General features: G+C 34.8%; 1 protein-coding gene across 3 annotated transcripts; it reads left to right on the top strand.

Moving 5' to 3' along the window:
- The first annotated feature begins 1,791 nt into the window (after positions 1–1,791).
- LOC131543299 (adhesion G protein-coupled receptor G3-like) lies at positions 1,792–18,221 on the top strand. Of its 3 annotated transcripts, none has more exons than XM_058780507.1 (15): positions 1,792–1,865; positions 3,793–3,829; positions 4,359–4,440; positions 6,115–6,342; positions 6,450–6,624; positions 6,840–6,984; positions 11,780–11,890; positions 12,047–12,172; positions 12,263–12,299; positions 12,374–12,474; positions 12,595–12,710; positions 12,785–13,053; positions 15,256–15,355; positions 15,476–15,756; positions 16,653–18,221. In XM_058780507.1, exons 3-15 carry the CDS (start codon positions 4,359–4,361, stop codon positions 16,748–16,750), a joined length of 1,869 nt encoding a protein of 622 aa, XP_058636490.1. In that variant the 5' UTR covers positions 1,792–1,865; positions 3,793–3,829; the 3' UTR covers positions 16,751–18,221. The 3 variants fall into 3 exon arrangements, 2 of the variants coding, with proteins under 2 accessions (XP_058636490.1, XP_058636489.1); XR_009271871.1 differs by lacking the exon at positions 1,792–1,865 and having other exon boundaries at positions 3,708–3,829; positions 16,653–17,522; positions 18,153–18,221; XM_058780506.1 differs by lacking the exon at positions 1,792–1,865 and having other exon boundaries at positions 3,708–3,829.
- Positions 18,222–20,438: the final 2,217 nt, after the last annotated feature.

The raw sequence follows: 20,438 nt of genomic DNA, 5'->3' as shown, positions 1-20,438 counted from the left end.
TCATCTGCTGGTGTTGGTCCATTGTGTTTTTTGAAAACCAAAGTCACTGAAACCCGTTTACCAAGAAATTTTGGAGCACTTCATGCTTCCTTCTGCTGACCAGCTTTTTAAAGATGCTGATTTCATTTTCCAGCAGGATTTGGCACCTGCCCACACTACCAAAAGTTGGTTAAATGACCATGGTGTTGGTGTGCTTGACTGGCCAGCAAACTCACCAGACCTGAACCCCATAGAGAATCTATGGGGTATTGTCAAGAGGAAAATGAGAAACAAGAGACCACAAACTGATCACCTCCATGCCATGCCGAATTGAGGCAGTAATTAAAGCAAAAGGAGCCCCTACCAAGTATTGAGTCCATATACAGTAAATGAACATACTTTCCAGAAGGCCAACAATTCACTAAAAATGTTTTTTTTTTATTTATTTTTTTTTATTGGTCTTATGAAGTATTCTAATTTGTTGAGATAGTGAATTTGTGATGATTTTGGATCATCACAATTAAAAGAACCAAAGACTTAAACTACTTCAGTCTGTGTGCATTGAATTTATTTAATACACAAGTTTCAAAATTTGAGTTGAATTACTGAAATAAATGAACTTTTCCACGACATTCTAATTTATTGAGATGCACCTGTAAATAGTATACTATATTTTCTACATATCTAAACCCCAGACCAGGACTAACTCTACCATCTCTACTAAACCACCAACTAATTACAAGCTCTAGTGATCCAGTGGTGGTCAATAAATCTCCCAACAATTTACCCACTCTCAGGCCATCCAGGATGAGCTTGTATCTTCATCTGAACAGATTTGGACAAATTTAGTATTACATCACTTGTTCACCAGTGGATCCTCTGCAGTCTCTGAATGAGAGTCCAAACAGCTGATAAAAACATCACAGTATCCACATGTAAGCAATCCACTAAAGGCTAAAATATGAGTCCTTTATCCACAATATAGCTTCCTCCAGTGAAAAAGTCATCTCGTCTTAATCAGGAGAGAAATGTGCAAAGATCAAGCACCGTTTACAAGTGAAAACCGTCCAAAACAGCTCTAAACAAATATGTTGGGGATATTGATGTGAGAGGACAACAAGGGATGGATGTTTTCACTTGAGGAAGCGTTATTATGGATTATGGACTGGTATTATGGCCAGAAGCGATGCTTTAATATAACATGCCTTATGACTGATTTTTTTCTTGCAAATGAAGCTTTGCACTTCATAAGACATTAATTGATAGACTGGAGAAGTGTGGATTACTTGTGGAATAACACTTTATTTTAAGGTCACTTAACTAGTTGCTAATTAGCATGCATATTAATAGAATATTAGCCATTTATTAGTAGTAATTAAGCACATATTAATGCCTTATTCTACATGACCTTATTCTACATCCCTAATCCTACCCAATACCTAAACTTAACAACTACCTTACTAACTACACTGTAAACAGTGAAAGTTGACTTAACTTAAAAAAATTGTTGCGTTAAAATTATTAAGTACATAATATATATATTTTTTTAAAGTTAAGTGAACTTGACAATTCAATTAACTTATTTTTTTAATTATCATTTACTTAATTTTAAGGCAACGGGTTTCCTCATTTTTTTTAAGTTAAGTCACTTTTATACAGTGTATTAATAAGCAGCAAATTAGGAAATGATTGAGGGAAAAGTCGTAGTTAATAGTTAATAAGTGTTCCCTATTCTAAAGTGTTACCTGATGTTTTTATCAGCTGTTTGGTCTCTCATTCTGACGGCACCCATTCACTGCAGAGGATCCACTGGTGTGAGCAAGTGATGTAATGCTAAATTTCTTCAAATCGGTTCTGATGAAGAAACAAACTCATCTACATCTTGGGTAAATTTTCAGCAAATTGTAATTTTTGGGTGAACTATTCCTTTAACAGAGGCGGTGAACCACAGTCTGTAATAGTTATAATGTATGATCATAATAGTCATAAATACAAAGTGTTGCAGGCTTGTTCACTGTGAAAAGTGATAAGTTGACTTAACTTAAAAAAAATTGAGGAAACCCATTGCCTTAAAATTATTAAGTAAATAATATATTTTTTTTTAAAGTTAAGTGAACTTGACAATTCACTTAACTTATTTTTTAAAATTATAATTTATTTAAAAATTTTAAGGCAACGGGTTTCCTTAATTTTTTTAAGTTAAGTCAACTTATCACTTTTTATAGTGAACATACACAAACTTGAACATAAAAAACCGAAGAACTATAAAGAATAACAAAAACCTGATACAGTGTAGCTCTTCTGATTCGTCAAAATTCTCTGATCTCTGCAGATTGGCCGCCGCTGCGTCTACAGATGCACAAATCACTTTTGCACCATTTGTCACACAGATATGTGATGCGAAACTTGTAATTTGCAAGTGAAAAACAGCATCTGAGACTCGTAGCAGCAGATTCAAGCCGTTATCTTTATGTGCTTGTGTTTGTGCTAGAAAAAGCATTCAAGAAAATATATATATATGTAAGAAAACATTCTACAAGTGTGCAAATCTCATTGCAAGGATTCAAATACTAATTCACGGATGTACAAATTTCGTCCGCAACTTCACATTTTTGATGCAGGTGTGTGAGTGTGTTTTGCACCATATTCACTGCAGCAATAGTAGCAAAACATGTGAGCGTACGAGTTTCTTGATTTGTGATTCGTAGAATAGGATTTGTGTATCTGCAATGAAGGATTCGAGAAGGTATAACTGTAGTGTTGTGTTTGTGGGAGAGAGAAAAAAATCTACAAGTTTGCAACTTTTGTCTGTGGCCTCAAATTTACTGATACACATGTGTGACTCTTCTCTACAACTACAAATTCCGCTGTCACAGACGCTCAGTTGTTTTGCACCAAATTTACCTTCATAGTTCACTATAAAAAGTGATAAGTTGACTTAACTTAAAAAAATTAAGGAAACCCGTTGCCTTAAAATTTTTAAATAAATTATAATTTAAAAAAATAAGTTAAGTGAATTGTCAAGTGAATTGTTAAAAAAATATATATTATTTACTTAATAATTTTAAGGCAATGGTTTTCCTCAATTTTTTTAAGTTAACCCCTTAACTGTCACTCACAGTTTTGAACATAGACATTATAGTGCACTATCCAAACTTATTTTTTTATAATTCATGAATGAAAACATTTTCCAACGTGATTTTGATGTACCATTTCCATGGTAATGCAATGTCTGATTTTAAAATGGGTTTCAAAAGGATGAATTTTGAGATTTTAAGTTTTCAACTGATATATAATTTCTTATGATTTCTAAAGCGTGATAGAGAAAAAGGCAACTAAGAAGACTTTCTGTGACAAAGGTCAGAACTCCTGTTATGATGTAGATTTTTCAGGTGCACTCTTGTCATAAATTAATCTATTACTTTTCCTACATAATTTTTTTACAAAAAAAGTAAAATACCTATTTAGGAGTCTTAGACCTTTCCAACGATATATAGTTTGTCATGATTAGATTAGGATTTAATTGTAAAATAGTGAAGTAAACGTAGGCGTCCCACAGGGTGGACGGTGACAGTTAAGAGGTTAAGTCAACTTATCACTTTTTACAGTGAACAAGCCTGCAACACTTTGTATTTATGACTATTATGATCATACATTATAACTATTACAGACTGTGGTTCACCGCCTCTGTTAAAGGAATAGTTCACCCAAACTCTGCTCTGCTGTCGGTAGAGCTCATTGGATATATCTGAAGCCACAACATTTGAGTATGGCTGATGATCTCTCAGTGTGAGTTCTGAACTTTCCATACAGAGCTGTCTCCGCGTCAACCTGCTAGGAAAACAGAAAGGTAAGTAGGCTCTTTTAGGATCATTTTGGAGTGTCCTTATAATTAAGTTATTTAAAGAGATGAAAATTTCTTAACCTCTAGTTTAAAATGAAGGGTTTACTTAATTACAAATAAATCCATTTAATAATCTAATCATGACAAACTATATATAGTTGGAAAGGTCTAAGACTCCTGAATAGATATTTTACCACTTTTTTGTTACAAATTATGTAGGAACAGTAATATATTAATTCAAACGAGTGCTCCTCAGAAATCTACATCAACAGGAGTTCTGACCTTTGTCACAAAAAATTTTACAAAATGATTTAGTTCGTGATTTATAACAATTTAAGTTTGGATAATGCACTTTCATGTCTATGTTGAGAATGGGGGCGACAGTTAAAGTACAGTGTATTGTATTGTATTGTATTAAAATAGATGTAAATGTTTTTTTTGTTTGTTTTTTTTATGTATTTTTCTAAGCGAACAAAGATATTTGATCAAATTATGTCATTTTCATGTCTGTATTCTTACCTCCATAAATCCTAAGATGTCCCTGAGAGCTAAATATATGTCACTTCTTCTACTTCTGATCATGATCGATGGCCTTGATGGTGAAGAATGTGAAAAGGGTAACTATTGAAAGCACTTACCTTCTTGTAAAAAATAAATTAAATTAAATTATACTAAATTGATTCACATTGCTAGTTTAACTTATTATTAAAGCTCAAAGAGGTAATAAATGGTTAAATCCCTCTTCCTGAAATGAGTAATACTTTCTTTATTTAAATACTTGATTTCCCTGTGTTCCGAATTTGTACTTTGATACACTGGTTTTGTTCTAATAAGGAAAATATTTACATACAATTTCCATAAACATTATCATTAAGTAAACAGGTTGATAGATAAATAGACACAGAAGAGACCGAGGCTGGTCCTCAGGCCTCTGATGTCACTAAATAGTTATTTTAGGTAGCTTTATTTTTGAAACTCTTTTTTATATATATATATATAGAACCAGCCATTAAAGTGTCTATTATAGGATTTCCGTCAAAATTCAAATAGAAAAACAAAATATAACAGTATTATAAAAATGTAACTAAAATATTAATTTTTATAAATGTTTTATAAAAATATTTTATACAACCTGTGACCCATCCCCATCCTGACATTTGTGACCCTGGACCACAAAACCAGTCTTAAGTGTCAATTTTTCGAAATACATAAGCTAAATAAATAAGCTTTCCATTGATGTATGGTTTGTTAGGATCGGACAATATTTGGCCGAGATACAACTATTTGAAAATCTGGAATCTGAGGGTGCAAAAAAATCCAAATATTGAGAAAATTGCCTTTAAAGTTGTCCAAATTAATTCTTAGCAATGCATATTACTAATCAAAAACGACGTTTTGATATATTTACAGTAGTACATTTACAAAATATCTTCATGGAATATGATCTTTACGTAATATACTAATGATTTTTGGCATAAATCTATTATTTTGACCCATACAGTGTATTTTTGGCTATTGCTACAAATATACCTCAGCGACTTAAGACTGGTTTTGTGGCCCAGGGTCACATTTATGAGTGATACTTGTCTAAATGTATGCCAGTGTGATATACAGTGTGTGTGCATAATGATTAAGCAAGTCAATATTTTGCTTATATTTTTTTCATCTATTTCCATTTGTATCCAATTACGAACCACATTAACCTTAATAAATACTATTCATTTTGTATGCAGTCAAGTGAACAACACCTTATATTCAGATGTGCATAATTATTGAGCAGGTTTTCTTTTACAAGTAAAATGGGCCAAAAATAAAAAAAAGAAAGAAACACAATGAAAAAAAGTAAAAAATTATTAAATGCCCATGAGAAGGATGCAATACTATGGAAATCGCAAGATTAATGTCTGGCTGTTGGATAAGACATGCTCATTGGAACAATAGTCACAAAAACTATTTGAGAAGAAAAGATATTAAATGCAAAAGATGTTAAACATTTACGTAGGTGAGGAATTAGGTGTTAAACCAAGAATTAAACCACCTGGAGTCTCTAGAAGTACAAGGTGTCAGAGATCCTAAAACATGACCCTCAATTAATAAGAATCACAGGCTGAAGTGTTGTGAAATACATAGACTGTATTTTTAAGGCTTTACAGACAGATAACCCATAATGACAAATTCCTTGTGTGACAACTAGCCCCGGTCTCCCCTACAACAGAACTTATAAATGATAAGCTCTTTTAAACACTTACATTTCATTCTGTAACTGTGTATTTTTCCTTTGTCATGTCAAGTTCATCTTTCACAGATAAATGAGACCGTGATGATGAGAATCTCACTTGAATGTGGACGCAACATTACTGTTTCGGACAATCCAGAAGAGTTGCTTTGTAATTCACCAATTTCATGTTATATTGAGTGCTCCTCTTACAATTCAAGTAATAACAAAAATTTCACAGAATCAGAAACATTTTGCCTGAAAAAACATCATGTGAATAACACAAGAGTTGACTTCAGCTTAAGTAAGCAAGACTTATTGTTACACAACAGCTTTATAAGAAATGTGCATTGAGTATGATAACTCGGCAGTTCCCAGGACGTTAACTTTTCCTGTCATCTATTACTGTAGATGACACATTATCCAATTGTACTGTGGTCGATTGCTTGCCTGGTGACATAAGTAAACTCCTGGAAATGAAAGCGGAAAACCTGAATATGCCAAAAGACATGAGAAACATTCTCAATATTAAAAAAATGTGCGCAGAGGTGATCTATCATAAAGATGTTCTGGATACCTACATTAGGTAAATATAACCTTGTTAAACATTTTAAAATGCACAATTCTTTCAGTGGACATTCAGTGGTTCCAAACCCTGTTCCTGGAAGCACCTATCGATAAATCAGGTGTGTCTGATTAGGGAATGTGCCGTTTTGTGGCGGTCTACAAGAGCAGGGTTGGAAACACTGCTTAGACTCTTTTGCCTTTTTTGTTTCTTGTTTTTATCTTACCTTTTTGCAGAGTGGAAAAGAAAGCCATCCATGGTATTATAAATATGGATTTTTCTGGGCAATCCAAGACCTACTATGAGGAAGATCTTTCCATCGCTGTGATTAAGATTAATTTAAGCACGACAAATGATTTTGTACAAATCGCCGCTCCAGGGGTAAGACTCCATTTGTCACTTGTCACCATACAGTATATGCCGTAAGTCCAAGCTGACATAATTCTTTCAGCCACCAAAACTGCTGTAAGTGATTTCTTCCCTTGGAAATATTTTTCCTTTTCATTTTTATCCATATAGGGACTTAAAAATGTTCAAATTGAAGTCTTCTAAAGCACTGACCAAACTAAACAGCTCTGAGGTGAATCATAGAATTACAAACTTTGGTTTAAAGAAAACGCATTTAAAAATCTTGCAAAAATATGAATGTACTTAGCAACTTGGTCTTGCATGACCAAAATAGCTGCTCAAAGGCATTCCCAATATGGCTGCTGTGATGCTGGGAAGCAGAAGTGACAACAGGAGGAAACGTGGATCTAGTTGGATGATTTATTAAACAAAACAGGCAAATACGAGGAGACAAACTAGGCACGATCACAGCTTGGTGAAGAGCAGAAAATGTTACCTCTTATCTCTGATTGTAGCTGTGTGTGTTTTGGGTTTTATATGACAAATGGTTAGACCTTTGACAGGGTAGATGGCATTTTGAATTTTTTGGCACACACTCTGTGTAAAGCCCGATTTCTGATTCGCCACGATTGTTTCACGATGCCAATCTTTCATCTGGGACAGCCGAAAATTGTGCAGCGTGTACTTACTTATATGTACTTTCCATAACTCACAGCCAACTCACAACTGTTTTATTTTTGAATGCATTTATAGTTAATAAATGACATTATGTAAGGAATAATTGATGAAGGGCCGTTTAATTATTAGAAAATAACTCACACCCAAGGTGGTTTTGGACCCATAAAAACTTAGCTATGCATATTACTAATCAAACATTAAGTTCTGATACATTTACTGTAAGAAATTTACAAAATATATTCATGGAACATGATCTTTACTTAATATCCTAATGATTTTTGGCATAAAAGAAAAATCTATAATTTTGAGCCATACAATGTAGTTTTGGTTATTGCTACAAATATACACCAGCGACTTAAGACTGGTTTTGTGGTCCAGGGTCCCATTTATGAATCTTGGTGTATGATATGTTCAAAATTGACTACTACATTATTGATTAAAATTTCTGGTTAATGTACATTAGTTACTGTACCATAAACTAACAAAGAATTTTTTAAGTAACACAAAGAAATATAGTAAAACATATGTTGTTAATACTTAGTTTGTAAGTTTTGAATTAACTCATATTAAAAACTATATTATTGAACTATACTAGTTAGCATGAACAATAATTATACAATATTTATTAATGTTCAGTTAAAAATGTATTAATACATTATTAAAATTTAAAGTTGTATCTTAACATTAGTTTATGTTCTGTGAATTAACATAACATTAATATTTTTAATGTCAGTATTAACTAACATTAAATAAGATTAATAAATGATTTTAAAATATATTGTTCTTTTTAGTTCATGTTAATGTAATAACTTATGTTAACCAAAGAGACCTTAATGTAAATTGTTACCAATACTTTTTATATTCTATTCTATTCTATTCTGTTATATTATATCACTATAAAAACAAAAAACAAACAAAAAATTGTATGTGTATATATATATATATATATATATATATATACATATATATATACATATATATATACATATATATATACATATATATATATGTAAAAGAATATTGACAGTACAGAACATTTCAGCTAATTCTATGCATTACTTTTCATTCTGATAGACATACAGTACAGGCAGCTCTTGAAATTTAATGCTATATAAATGATTTTAAATTATATTGTTCCTTTTTAGTTCATGTTAATTAATGTAATAACTTATGTTAACCAAAGAGACCTTAATGTAAATTTTTACAAATACTTTTAATATTCTATAACTATTTTAAAAAAAAAGTATATATATATATATATATATATATGTGTGTGTGTGTGTGTGTGTGTGTATTTGTATGTGTGTATGTGTGTGTGTGTGTGTGTGTGTGTGTGTGTGTGTGTGTGTGTGTGTGTAAAGATACTGAGAATACAGAGCATTTCAGCTGATTCTATGCATTCTTTTTCATTCTGATACAAAGACAGGCAGCTCATGAAAAATAAGGTCATGCCTCCATCTGGTGGTCATCCTTGGTATTACACTCTTCACCATTAAACCAATTTCAGTTATAGTTTTAATTGTTTTGTGGCCCCTGAGCATGATACATTTTTGAAACTATGCATGTTTCCTCAGAATGACTTCTTATATTTATGTAAAAAGTTTTGAAGTGTTTGGAAACTGCACTTTAAAGATATAAGAAAATGACTGCTATTTGTTTTACTGTTACTTTAATAAATCAGCATTACCACACCGTTCCAGATATCCTAAATCCGTCCGCAATTTAAAATCTTCAGTATATTGGCATCATGTTGACAAAGTTTGGTGTGAACTACTTGTTTCTGCTTGGAGGAGTATGAGTTTATTTACAGCCTGTTTTCTCAAAAAAACAAACATTAAAATAAAAATAGCCGACTTCCTGTTGGTCGTAGCTAATGACTGTAAATTAGAAAGTTGTCCGGCTTAATAAGAACAATTTATGTACCGAGTTTGGTGTCTGTAGCTAAAACTAACCCCCAAACTTTTGACAAAAGGTGGCGCTATAGAGTGCCTCTTCCACGCCCATTTATGAGCTTTTGTTGGTGTCTAACTATTAATACGGATATGTGTATTGAGTTTCATGGAATTCTAAGCATGTTATCTGCCTCAAAATAACCGGAAAAAAATATTCAACTTTGACATATTACCACGGCAACAATATTTTAAATATCAATATTCCCTTCACAGTTTTACATCGGCCGTGTTTTGTCATTATTCTGATGAAGTTTGAAGCAAATCGGGTAAAAATAAGATGCTGAATTCAAAGCATTTTGAAATGGACACATTTCCTGCTGCCAGTTGGTGGCGCTATAACTTTTACTCATAATAATCACATCTATTCGATCGGCATCATACAACGAACAAACCCCCGACGTTCGATCAAAATCAGACAATGTATGTGGATGTTATTAGAGGCATCCTAATGGCCGCGGATTCCAACGTGTGTGCAAATTTTCAGCTCAAGAGTTTTTGAGCATGTTAAGGTCCCCAAAAACCCCCGGAAGGTTGAAAATAAATAAATAAATAAATAATAATCCTGAAGGAAACAACAGGGCCCTGCGCCATTTTGGCTTGGACCCTAATGATAAACTAATGCAAGTAAAACATTCTCAAGCTTACTGAAAGGAAGTAAACAGTCTAATTATTAATTAAAAGCAAAAGGTTAAATAAATATATTAATCAAAAATACAAAATAAGACAAAAAATTTAATAAGACCTGAAGCACAGATCAAATATTTTGACTTTTCTCCCTACTGTTCAGATTCTGTGCGCACACAGTGCCCGTCGGCCATCAAGACACTTTAACACTTTCAAGGAAAGTCAGTTCACTCAACAGCCATGCCTTCGATCAGCTATTTTGGTCATGCAAGACCAAGTCTTATATAGGCTACTGTATTTAAAAGACAAAATACTAAAAAAAAAAAAAAAAAACTTTTTGCCAAACTCACAATTTTTTTTTTTTTTTTTAAATTATCAATAAAATGACATGAACTGTCTCATAAATTTTGTTTATTACAATCAGATAGCGTTAAAAAAGCGGCGACCATTACATTCTCCAGTGGTAGAACCATATAGTTTGATATGGCTAAACGCTAACACTTACAAATCCTCCACCAACCAAGCAAGCAAGGTATAAGGTGTGTTTGACTTCAAAATAAACATTAAGCAGACTTCCTTGTTGTTGTCAGTACTAATAGCCATTTCAAAGAAGGTCAATTGGGTCTTCATTAGGACCCCAGTACGCTAGTACGTATTTTCTATTTTTTCAATATGCTAGTATGTATATTTAGCAAAATAGTCTGTCTATAGGCACCTCCAAGTCATAGTTTCATCTTATAACAGCAGCTCTGGGCATGTGACAAAATGGAAAACTTCTCACATTGACGGCATGCAAATGTTTCTGTTTGTCTGACTCTGAACAGATGCATGAACAGTCATTAATTCAAATTAGAATGTTTATTACAGCAAAATTTGCATGGATATTAGGTGAGGTTAGGAGTGGACGGTTGAAGCGGTTGGAAAACTCCCATCCCACCCACTGAATGGCCATTTTGTTTCTGTAGAGACCCTGCTAACTGTTAACGGAGATCTAATTGACAATGGCTGAGCCAGGTTGCTGCTCTTGATTTGCTGTGGCACTTTGATGGCATATACGCCATAGAGGGCATATGGGGATTTGGGGTCATTTATGTAATATGAAAGAAAGATAATATTTTGTGAAATAATATAGAACTACGTCATTCATAGTAGGCAGTAACTGGCTATCAAGACAAATATGTTTTTATTACGATCTCCATCAAATAGGAATGACATTTGATGTCATGCATAATTTTATTGGTGCTGTATATTTAATTTATTTCCTGAATGCATTAGTTTTTACTGAAAGGGTGAAATGGCATTTTGTAACTCTTGCATCTGTTTGTATGAGTTGCATTGAAAACAGGTGCATTTCGTAACTCTTGCATCTTGCATTAAAGGGCCTGACTGCATCACACCACTGCATTTTATGTGGGATACTGTCAAAAAGAAATGGCTTACAGCAGGTTTTTGATAACAACTGGTTGCAGCTTAATTTTTTTAACATCATACATAATGTATAGAACAATGTATCATATATAAGAACGTAAAATATGCTGACTATACTTTTTTGTGTGTTTGTTTTTGCTTTTAAGGTAGCAAATTTTGATGAAGTAGCTGATATACAGATGCCGGATGAGCCTTTCAAAAATGAGAAAGAGAGCAAAATTGGCATAGTTACCTACGATTGTGATCAGCACTTAAAGGTTCAAATCACACCCATTTATGATGTCTGTATTGTTCTGTTGAGTGTCATAGCGATTAGAAAACTGGTTATTGTCACACATTTTTCTTAAATTTACAGTAAGCTTAAATATACAAATCAGCCTATTGTCCTTTTTCTTTTTCTTTTTTTTTTACAGTTTAAAGCGAAAAATAAAGTTTTTGCCTCCAAAATCATGCGGATTGAAGTCCCTGGACGTGACATTGCAAATTTGATCAATCCACTTAAAATGAGCTTCAAACTTCATTACACAAAGGACACATCTGTAAGTGTAACTTGGAGTACAATTTGTTTTTATTAAATTTTCGCAAATTGCCCAAAAATGTCCTGCTAATTATTTATTTTTGTTTTGCAGAATTCCAACCTGTCCTGTCAATTCTATGACGAAAACGGTACATTAATGGTTAATGATTTCTTATATGAGGCACATATGACACACATTTGAATTGTGTTTACTGTTACATAGGAAGCAAAACCTGGAAAACGGATGGCTGTAACACCACTCTGATCAGTGATAATGTTGTGGAGTGTTACTGTAACCATATGACCCCTTTTGCTGTGCTTCTGGTGAGTTCTGAGATATCCACCCATGAAATTAATTCAGTAAAAGTAACACTTTAAAATAATCAGCTAATACTGTTTAAAGTTCACTTCCCCTCTCATTTATCCACCTTATTAACTCTGAAGATCAACTCAACAATATCCGAAAAGCAATGGGAAATCTTATCGTACATCAGCTATGTAGGCTGCGGTCTCTCTGCTGTCTTTTCTGCCATCACTGTCTTGTCATTCATTTTCAACAGGTGCCATTTCTTCTATTTTCATAAGAATGCATGCAGAATTTGTGCTTCGATTCACATAATGTGTGTTTTTGTAGTAATGCCAGAGCAGAAGTGTCCAGCAGCATTCACGTGTCTCTGAGCGGCGCTCTGTTTCTCCTCAACATGAGCTTCATGCTCAACGAGTGGGCCGCTACACTGGCAGTGAAAGAAGTGTGTGTGTTTATTGCTGTGACGATACACTACAGCCTGCTGTGTTCTTTCACCTGGATGGCTATTGAAGCCTTGCATCTCTACCTTCTTCTCATCAGAGTCTTCAACATTTACATCAAATACTACATGGTCAAGCTGTCTCTGATCGGATGGGGTGAGCATCAAAACAGAAAAAAAACATAGTACAAAAACATAAAAACCAGAGCAACCAAAATAGATACGCAGGATGCATTAAAGGGATGCTTCGCATAATGAAAATTTGAATCTCAAAATGAAATTTAAAGGAATAGTTCACCCAAAACAAAACAGTGCTCAGAACTTACTCACCCTCAGGCCATCCAAGATGTGGATGAGTTTCGTTCTTCATCAGATTAGATTTGGAGAAATTTAGCATTACATTACTCGATCCTCAGCAGTGAATGGTTGCCGCCAGAATAAGAGTCCGAAAAGCTGATAAAAACATCACAATAATTAAGTAATCCAGACAATTCCAGTTCATTAACAGTGTTTTTAATAAGCCAATTCCATCATTAAAGTGTTTCATACATCTCTTCAGGCCAAAATAGCAGTCAATAACCCATAATAATGCTCCTCCAGTGAAAAATTTCATCCCCCTTTCATCCTCATATCAAAATCAAAGGGAATTTGTTTACAGCTGTTTTGGACCGTTTTCGCTTGTAAATGGTTGATCTGTGCACATTTCTCTCCTGATTCATATGAGATGACATTTTTTTCTGGAGACAGAAATATGGACAGAGACTCAAAGCAATGGGTTGAAGTTAAAAACATCTTGATGGATTTATTACAAATGTGCAGCTTTCTGCACAAGAAGTTTACTGATGGGCTGGAGACCGGAGTTGTGTTGATTGCTTGTGTTCAGCTAACTTTTACTTTTTGCTGTAATTCCCTTAACTTATTTCAACTCAAAAATAAATATTTGGTTTCACTTTATTTTGATCGTCTCTTTAACACATTCTATTGATTATAAGTAATGTTGCACCTACATTTCTACTGACTCTCATTAGATTGTTAGTAGTGTATTAGTTGACTGGTAGGGTTAGGGTTAGATTAAGTTGACACATTCTTGCAAAGTTACTTATAGTCAGTAGAATATCTGTTGGGAGACCAACACAATAAGGAGTTAGTAGATATGAAGCAGACAATCTACTAATACTCTTATGAGAGTTTGTTGACATGTAGTTGCAACATTACGTAGTGTCAACAGAATGTTCAAAAGGGACCATCAAAATTGTAACAAGGCTGACGAGACGTGCGGATCCAAGTGCAAGCTTTTATTCATAGGCATGGTCATAAATACAGGCAGGGTCGAGCAATGGCAAACAGGTATGGCAGGGACAAGACAAAGAGTAATCCTAGGGCAAGCGAAGGTCGACGATCGGCAAACAGTATCCAGTGGGCAAGGCAGAGAGATAATCCAGGGAAAACGGGCTAAAATCCAATGGGGGGCAAACAGTGTCCAGACGGCAAGGGTTAATCCAGGGAACACGGGTAGAACAAACACGGGGAAAACACAATCCAAACTAACAGGGGCTCTGTAGAGTTGCTACGGCTAGGGGAGCGGTAAACGCATACAATACTCGGCAACGAGGGAGAGAAACTCCAGGGTTTAAATAGTGTGTGTGATTAGTGATGCTGTGTGATCAGTGCCTACAGCTGTGTGTGCAATCAGTGCAATGAATGATGGGAAATGGAGTCCAGTGTTATGTATGGTGTGAGTCAATGTGGTGAGCGAGTGACCTCTGGTGGAGGGTGAATGGAAGTGCACAGACTGGATTCGTGACAAAAATAAAGTGTTACCAAATATTTTGTCGTCATTTATTCACATTCATGTTTTTCCAAACCTTTCTTTACTATGCAGAACACAAGAGAAGATATTTAGAAAAATGTCTCACAGTCATCCATCCATTCATTCTCTAAACCCCTTGTCAAGTGAAGACAAGGCAAATTTATTTGTATAGCGTTTTTCACAATTCACAAAGTATGTATCATATGTATGTGCATGCTTTTTTTACAATAAAGATCAGTAAGGGTTTAGTGTTGCCCACCGAATGGACAAAAACAGTTGAAACATTCTTCAAAATATCTTTAAATGTCACACAGGTTTGGAACAACATAAAGGTAAATAAATGATAAAAGGATAATGTTTAAAAGAAATCATATGTGATACAAAAATAATAATAATAATTTAAAAAAATAAATAAATAAATAAATAAAATAATTAAAAAAAAATATATATATATATATGCACATGTGTGAGGAAACTAAACAAGCATAAAAAGTAAGCAAAGCATTGAGCTTTGAAATGTGGTGGTTCATCTTGTGATCTTGTCCACAGGAGTCCCTGCAGTTATTGTTGGAGGCTTGCTGTTCGCAGTTAACAGCATTTATGGTATAACTGAGATAACATTTTCTGATACGAATGCAAAAAATAACATGTAAGTCTTCAAATTATAACTTTGTATTACATACAGACAAATGTAGTTAAATTATGTAGTCAAATGTATGTATGAAGTGCAGGCTGCTCACAATGTAAAACCTTCTTTGGTACAATACAGTTGCTGGATCAGAGACTCTCGTGTCCTGTATGGCGTGAACATTTTCTACTTCTCCGTCGTATTCCTGTTCAACTTAGCAATCCTAATCACAGTCTCCAGACAGATCTTCAAGCTACGACATGTGGGCAACAGACATGACAAGATGCCAGTTTGGAAGGATGCTGGCACAGTTTTAGGCCTCATGTGTCTGGTGGGTATAACATGGGGTTTGGCCTTCTTCGCCTCTGGATATACCAGCTACCCGATACTCTACCTATTCTGCATCTTAAACACAATGCAAGGTAGGTTTACTCGGGGTACAAGAGAGAAAATGTGGGTTAATGACATACTAGAGTGTTCATGATAAAACCCATGCCAATTTCTTAGAAATGCACAGGACTCTTAATATTCATGTTAGTTTCAAATGGTTTTTCAGTCCAAGTTTAAATTGAATGACTCTAAAATGTCATGCGGTGTAACCATTAGGTACAATGTAACAACTAATTTGCATCGCTTTTTAAATAGACGAGGGTGTACACATTAATTGTATTAATTATAAATTCATGACTATGATAAGTCTTTGGAGAGTCTTCTATAATTTCCACATGTTGGTTGTACCACGTGATATTGTTTGTCAAATCACATGACTTGGATTTGAGTTTTCAAATATTAATAAGAAATTTTGCTAAAATATTACACCAAATCATTTAATGTTATCTTTTCCAGAGCTTCATTCTTTTAATGAGGCTTTTTTGTCATTATTATATCATCGTATCACCCTGACATTTTTGACTTTGTGCTCCCCCCCAAAAATACCAAATGAATTGTAATACTCGTCATAAAAGACATGTGTTCAAGTCATGATCGTCATGTCACTGAGTAATGCAATTTTCCATGGTGGTTTGTTTTGGTCAGGTGAAATGAGGAGGAAATATTAGTCACATCACAATGGTACGCCATTATGTGAAACTCTAGCATTTTTTCTGCTACCAAAAGACAGTTAGGGTCAAAACAAGGGTTATTATTAAGTCACAACACTAGTCTAGGAGGATGTGAAATACAAAAGGTTGTGTTCTTTGTTTCCCTGTTAAGTAGAAGTAGAAGAATATAGTGACGTGAAGACTAAAGGAAAGGGGAATGGAAACTTTTTGAAAACTAAAAAATGGTGGACTGAAGCATCACGTTTGTCTGTTTACAGGGTTTTACATCTTTTTGTGGATGTGTGGTACAGCGAGGAAAAACAGAGCGCAAACACCTCATTCCAAGTCTAAATCCACTCTGGAGAGCTCCAAATAAGATCCTCTCTCGCCGTTTTCTTACTAAACCCTCTGACATGATTTTACAAGAAGACATCTTCCAGCTGACCCACAGAAATGCCCCTGGGTTAATGAAAATGACATTTACACAACAGGCAAACAAAAAAATGGCAATCTTCAGAACTTTTCCTCATAAGCTGTTCAGTTTCATTTTTTTTTTGCACGAGTACTTCCTTTGGTAATAACAGTGCAGCGAAGAAAAAAAAACTCTTTCCTCTTTGTAGCTGCAGACACTAAAACCTTATCTATGATCTAATCTCAAACCTACTTATCATATCTAACAAAAATATTAAAAGCTGTGATTTGTAAATAAATATGGTAAATGCACAGTTGTTCTATTATTAGTGTTTTTGAATTTTATAATAATTTAATAATAAATCTATAATTCTGAAATGTATGTTTGAGCCTGTTTGAAACACATTACAATAATGCCATTTATATATGTACATGTAAAAGTTTTATTGCATTTTTATGTCTGGGTTCTTTTCACCGTTACGTCACATATGTTTCGTGTTGGTAAGTTGGTAAGTAAGCTTGCAGTTAAATGTGAGATGGTTCTTTTTGAAGTGATGTTAAAAACTAGGCTGTCAGACAGGAAACCACAGCAATCACATGAGACCTGTGCTTCAGAGTGGTGACAGAGACTACACACACTAGAGGAACATAGCATTCAAAGAGAGAAATGAGAGGCTTGCACTGTTTTGTTCTTTGGATATTTCCAATTTTTTCTTCCACAATAGCTAATAAAAACCGTGAGTATTAATATGCTGTAAATTTCAAAATTTCAGCTCAGAATCATGCAATTTTAACTCGAAAAGAGTGACTGTTTTTTATAGTCATGTTTACTCTGTTGTGACATAGTAATATTGGAAGTAATGCTTTTATAAATATGTGAAAAAGTGTTGTGATAAAGACTTGAATTTGAATAATTGATTGCAATACTATTTACATCCCATTATATAATTCATGTCTACAGGTGTGCGTTGTGTGGGATTACAAATTTATTTAAATGTTTAATTTAGATTCCAATGTAATAGTGTACAAACTGAAGAAGTTATATACATTGTATTTAGCATTTATGGTGAAGATGATGACATCAGATGAACGATTCAAGAGGTCCCTGCCAGTTTCTGTTCTCTTATTGTAAGTCTAATGAGCCAGATGACGGAGACTCTTGCCTTTTGTTTGTAATTGCTCTTGATGCCCCTGCCCCAATCTTTGGGCAGTTAGGCTGATTAGATTAGGAGTGGTTAAATGGGGCAGGATTCTATACCTGAATACCTCATTTGCATGCTTAAAGGTCGTCACCCAGGTGCCTTGTTTTCACTCCTAAGCACTGCCCCCTAAATGTATTTAAAACTACAATGTATCACTGCTTTTAGTTTAGACTTGGATGACTACAGCGACGCGCAGCGAGTTCTCAATAAAGAGTAACTTCTGTATGAAAGATATCCCAACGTCTCCTGGTCTTCACTTCTGAGTTGCCTAAACTTTAGAAGATAAAAGTTCACAACAGATGGTGCCGTGACCCGGATAGAGTTCCAGCTTCCTCACCTGAATCCAGTTTGAAAACTTCAAGCTCAAACAAAGATCTGCTTCCAGACTGCATCTTTTGGAATCCAGCGAAAACTTCTAGCTGAACAAAGATTTCCAGACTGAATTTTTCTCTCAACCAAGGTTGTGGTGAGTGCTGTCTCTAATCCAAAAGAACCTTTAAGACCAGTACAAATTTGTTTATCCTCTGCGCCGTCAGAGAAGAGTTAACAGACAGCTGTAGGGTTTGGTTAACTAAGTTTTCCTCTAAAAAAATGAACTTTTAGAGATGAAGTTACCCTCTGTCCAGGCAGGGAAGTTTAGCATCAAGTGCTAATATTGTTTTATCCTCTGTTCTGTGTAGGCAGGGAAGATTGGCATTTACGTGCTAGTTATTTTGGTTTATCCTCTTTTCACAGAGAAGGTTAGCATTTCAGGCTAATAATTTTGGTTTATCCTCTGTCCTTGTAGGCAGGGAAGTTAAGTGTGACGTGTTGGTAATTTGGAAAGTTAACAATGGTTAAGCTGTGTTAACAAATGTACCCTCTGTTGATCAGAGAAGTTTTTAGTGTTTTTGATTGTGTGGTAACAAAGTTAACAATAGTTAAGCTGTGTTAACAAGTGTACCCTCTGTTGATCAGAGAAGTTTTAGTGTTTTTGATTGTGTGGTAACAAAGAAACTCACAAGATGGTTAGAAGGAATGCTAGGCTGATTCAAACAACAGAAAAGGATGGTCTTGCGACTCCATTGTGGTCAGATAGTGAATTCAAAACACTGTTAGGGGAACAAATGAACCTAATAATCACTGAGAAAGTTAGACAAGAACTAACGCAGAAATATGAGATCCATCCAGACAAGACTTGGTCTGTAGATGAGTGTAAAAAGGTATTAGGAGCATGTGTTCGCAAGAACAATGTGAAAGGTATTATCTGCTGCCACAGAGAATTTGGTTTAGCGCTAGCTACACAACAATCTCAGCGTAACTCAGAGCTAGAGAAACAGAACAAAGAGCTCCGTGCTAGAGTATCCTATTTTACTAAGAAATTGAACCACAACAAAGCTTCAGCAAAACTGATGTGGAAGAAGTTAGTCAACCGAATGACAATTATCCTGACTTACAAGCTTTCTTTGAAAGAGATGTAATCATCCAATCAGTAATTGATGTGCCTGTAGATTCAGTGAAGGTATGTGGCGCTAAGAGACGATCTCAAGGAATTGAGGGAATTGAAAGTGTTGCTCCCAACTCTTCTGTTGTGCAAGTACAAACTGTTGCCAAAACACTAGGACCTAAAGATATAGAGACTGTCCCAGAGCTTACCCTCAGCACGCACAGATTTTTCTGAATTTAGAAGAGCATTGATCAACAAAATGCGTCTCTCGACATGTCGTTAGCAGAAGTCACACAGCTGATGTCACAAATTCTAACTGAATCTGAATTCAACAGTTTTGAGTCTGCTGTTACTTCTGAACTACAACATGCCAGTAGAGACGATTTGAGAGAAGGTGTTTTGAAAATTCTAAAGAATATCATAGGACCCAAGATAGACTGGTCCAGAATCACTAACTGTGTGCAAAGGAAAGAAGAAACTGTGAGTGAATACACTGAAAGGTTTTGTCAGTCAGCTGTAACTTACAGTGGAATAGTGGATGATTCTGAAAGTGTGCTTGAAGACAAAGGACCACTAGTTCGAACATGGTTTGATGGCCTTTTATCAGAGTACAGATCAGCTTTGCCGTTCTTAGATCTAACATGGTCCACTGGAAGCTTGCAAAACAGCTTGGACAGGTTAGCTACTTGGGAAAGAGACTCTGATGTTAAAACCAGAGTAAAGATTGCAGCAGCATCCTTTAAGGTTAATACAGAGAACCGACAGAAACGTAAATGTCCTAAGAAGGAGAGTAGTTGTCATTACTGTGGTAAACCTGGACACTGGATGAAAGAGTGTAGGAAAAGCAAAAAGACATTAGGAGAAATTAACAGCTTTACTCAGCTCCTACTCAGTCTACTTGGTACTCTGAAGCAGCCCCTCCCCACTTCACCGAACTGTTGGAGCAGTTTACTCAGGTGTTAACTGTTAGGGCTGTGAGTGCTTAATTCCCCAGTAATGTACAACAAAGCTGAAAGATTCTTTGT

Source organism: Onychostoma macrolepis, chromosome 07 (assembly GCF_012432095.1).
Source record: "Onychostoma macrolepis isolate SWU-2019 chromosome 07, ASM1243209v1, whole genome shotgun sequence".
NCBI lineage: Eukaryota > Metazoa > Chordata > Actinopteri > Cypriniformes > Cyprinidae > Onychostoma > Onychostoma macrolepis.
Note: the sequence above shows the minus strand (reverse complement) of the source record. Positions and strands in the feature narration are given on the sequence as shown.

Coding starts and splice junctions, on each gene's coding strand:
- LOC131543299 (XM_058780507.1), top strand. CDS start 4,359: ATGTCCCTGAGAGCTAAATATATGTCACTTCTTCTACTTCTGATCATG. Junction 6,985..11,779: donor TACAAATCGCCGCTCCAGGG/GTAAGACTCCAT, acceptor TTTGCTTTTAAG/GTAGCAAATTTTGATGAAGT. Junction 13,054..15,255: donor GCTGTCTCTGATCGGATGGG/GTGAGCATCAAA, acceptor TCTTGTCCACAG/GAGTCCCTGCAGTTATTGTT.